Source organism: Vigna unguiculata, chromosome 2, assembly GCF_004118075.2.
Source record: "Vigna unguiculata cultivar IT97K-499-35 chromosome 2, ASM411807v1, whole genome shotgun sequence".
Classification (NCBI taxonomy): Eukaryota; Viridiplantae; Streptophyta; class Magnoliopsida; order Fabales; family Fabaceae; genus Vigna; species Vigna unguiculata.
In genome coordinates, this window is record NC_040280.1 from 12,497,591 (window position 1) to 12,500,580 (window position 2,990).

At 47.9% G+C, this 2,990-nt stretch overlaps 1 protein-coding gene across 1 annotated transcript; it reads left to right on the top strand.

Moving 5' to 3' along the window:
- The first annotated feature begins 915 nt into the window (after positions 1–915).
- On the top strand, positions 916–2,035 carry LOC114174484. The gene is made up of 2 exons (XM_028059323.1): positions 916–1,891; positions 1,995–2,035. The coding sequence occupies exons 1-2, from the start codon at positions 916–918 to the stop codon at positions 2,033–2,035; spliced, it is 1,017 nt and encodes a 338-aa protein (XP_027915124.1).
- Positions 2,036–2,990: the final 955 nt, after the last annotated feature.

The following is a 2,990-nucleotide window of genomic DNA, read 5'->3' on the forward strand; positions in this document are numbered from 1 at the left end:
GCCAGTACGGATGGGTCCGGACAGATTGCCCTCCTCAGTTGTTGGCTGACGAGTTTGGTAGTCTTGGGACGATACGGGCTTTGTTCGTATATGGGAACTCTACCTGGCGTTGCGGTGTATGATCCGTAGCATGTTTTCCCGCACGTGCTCTATCGGTTGTGGCCGATAGGTATGGCAGCAAGTCACCTTGAAGAAATCATCAGACGAGATAGAACACGAATAAACGTATTGGGAATCGGATTATGGAAATAAAATAAAAAAAAAAAATATAGGGCAATATGGAAAGTTAAGTTAAGTGTTGTGATGTGTATGCATGTTGATATATATATATATATATATATACATATATATATATATATATATATGTTTATGGTTTTGTATATGTGATTTTATATGTTAAGCTCACCCTATCTGCGTGTGTGTGGCGATGATCGTGTACGCGGTACACGGGAGCAGATGTTGGTGATGCAGGTGACTCTGGTGCAGCTTAGCCGCGGAGAGGGGATTGTCTTGGGAAACTTTTATATTTATTTACTTGTTTTTGAAAACATATGTAAACCCTGACGGGTGACTTGATATATTGTGGATTTTGGTTTTGTAAGGAACGTTGTACATTTTATTCGCCCATTTAATAAAGTTTAAATTTTCCCGTGTCTTGGGAAAATGAGGTATTATTAAACGCAAGATTTTATTTATTTCATTTATTTAATTATATATGAGTAATATCCTGGCGGGATGTTACATTTGGTATCAGAGCAATGGTTTTCAAAATGATTTTGGAGTCTATGGGGAGTGAGCATGCCGTGTTACGTTGCGTGACTAATTTTTCTGTGTTATTAGTTTATTTTTGGATATGAAATCCTAATATGGGCTGTGTGTGTGTGAACCAGCTATAATATGTGGCGTGCACGAGCTATGGCTAACAGGAGGAGGAGGAACACCGCTGGAGCTGATGACATAGCTCAGGCGATCCATCGTATGGTGGACGCGATGCAGCCCATAGCGGCGCCACCCAGAGCTGTAGTGGCACCTACTCGGCCAGTAGCCATGGAGGATTTCATGAAACACCGGCCGACCAAGTTCTCTGGCAAGGCCACTCCTGACGAGGCAGATGCTTGGATGCGGGAGTGTGAGAAGATCTGTAGAGTGCTGGGATGCACAGATGAGCAGAGGTTGCTGTTCGTCACGTTTCTTCTGGTGGCAGACGCAGAGTATTGGTGGCAGGGGATGCAGCAGTTGATGCAGACCCGTGGGGAGCAGGTGACGTGGGCTGCCTTCAGGACGAGGTTCCTGGAGAAATACTTTCCCGACAGTGCGAGGCATGAACGGGAGGCAGAGTTCCTTACTCTTCAGCAAGGGACTATGACTGTGGCGGCATATATAGAGAGGTTTGAATACCTGGCTCGTTTCTACACTCCAGATGTTACTGAGGAGTGGAGGTGTAGGAGGTTCGAGGGCGGATTGAAACATGAGATACGCCGCTTCATTGTGCCGCTCCGGATTAGAGAGTTTCCAGTTTTGGTCGAGCAGGCCAAAACCGTGGAGCAGTTGGAGACTGGATCGAGTAGTGGGGGGAAACAGCAGAGGACCACCTCAGATGCCAGACCTCAGAGGAAACCTTACAGCAGACCGCCGACTACCGGAGGAAGATTGCGGTGTTTTAACTGTGGCGGGGAACACTTGAGGAGGGATTGTACTAAACCTGCTAGCAGTACCGGTGGAGGCAGTAGTACTGGTAGGTGCTACGCATGCCAGCAGACAGGGCACTTTGCACGTCAGTGTCCTAACAGAAGACAAGCTGGTGGTGCGCCAGCTACGAGGCCAGTAGGAGATCGGCCCAGAGCACCGGGGCGTGTGTTCGCCTTGACGACCACAGAGGCGAAACAGTCAGGTAATCTGTTGCAGTTTCTATGTTTGTTGTGTGACCACGAGGTGGTGGTGTTGTTCGACTCAGGAGCCACTCATTCGTTTGTGTCTAATGAATGTGTGAGGAGGCTCGGGCTTACGATGCGAGAGCTGGGGTGCGAGCTATTAGTTGCGACGCCAGCATCTGGAGAAGTATCCACCACTTCTATGTGCGTGGGGTGCCCTATGGAGGTGGCAGGCCGCAGGTTCAGGTTGAACCTCATTTGTTTGCCGATGGAGGGTCTAGACGTGATTCTGGGCATGGATTGGTTGTCGAGTAATCATGTCGTCATTGACTGCGGACAGCGTCAGATAGTGTTTCCTGAGACAGTGGGGCTAGAACTTATCTCGTCTAACCAGGCGGTGAGGGAGATTGAGGCTGGAGCTACATGTTACATGATTGTGGCTCAGGCAGAGAAGATGAGCACGGCCGAGAAGATCAGCAGGATTCCGGTAGTAGATGAATATGCAGATGTATTTCCGGATGAGATTCCAGAACTACCGCCTAGCAGGGATGTAGATTTCTCCATTGATCTCATCCCTGGCGCTGGGCCAGTTTCTATGGCACCGTACAGAATGGCGCCTGCTGAGTTGGCTGAACTAAAGAAACAGATTGAGGATCTGCTTGAGAAGAAGTTCATCCGACCGAGTGCATCACCGTGGGGAGCACCAGTTCTGTTAGTGAAAAAGAAAGATGGTAGCTCCCGGTTGTGTGTTGATTATCGGCAGCTGAATAAGCTAACGATAAAGAATAAGTACCCGTTGCCGAGGATTGATGATCTGTTGGATCAGTTGAGGGGAGCTGCGGTGTTCTCAAAAATAGACCTGAGATCGGGGTATCATCAGATCCTTGTCAGGCCAGAGGATGTCCAGAAGACAGCTTTTCGATCACGGTATGGTCACTACGAGTATGTAGTGATGCCATTTGGGGTAACCAATGCGCCGGCTATATTCATGGATTATATGAATAGGATTTTCAGGCCGTATCTGGATCAGTTTGTAGTAGTGTTTATTGATGATATACTGATCTACTCCGAGAGCAGAGAAGAACACGCAGAACATCTGAGAGTAGTATTGGGGATTCT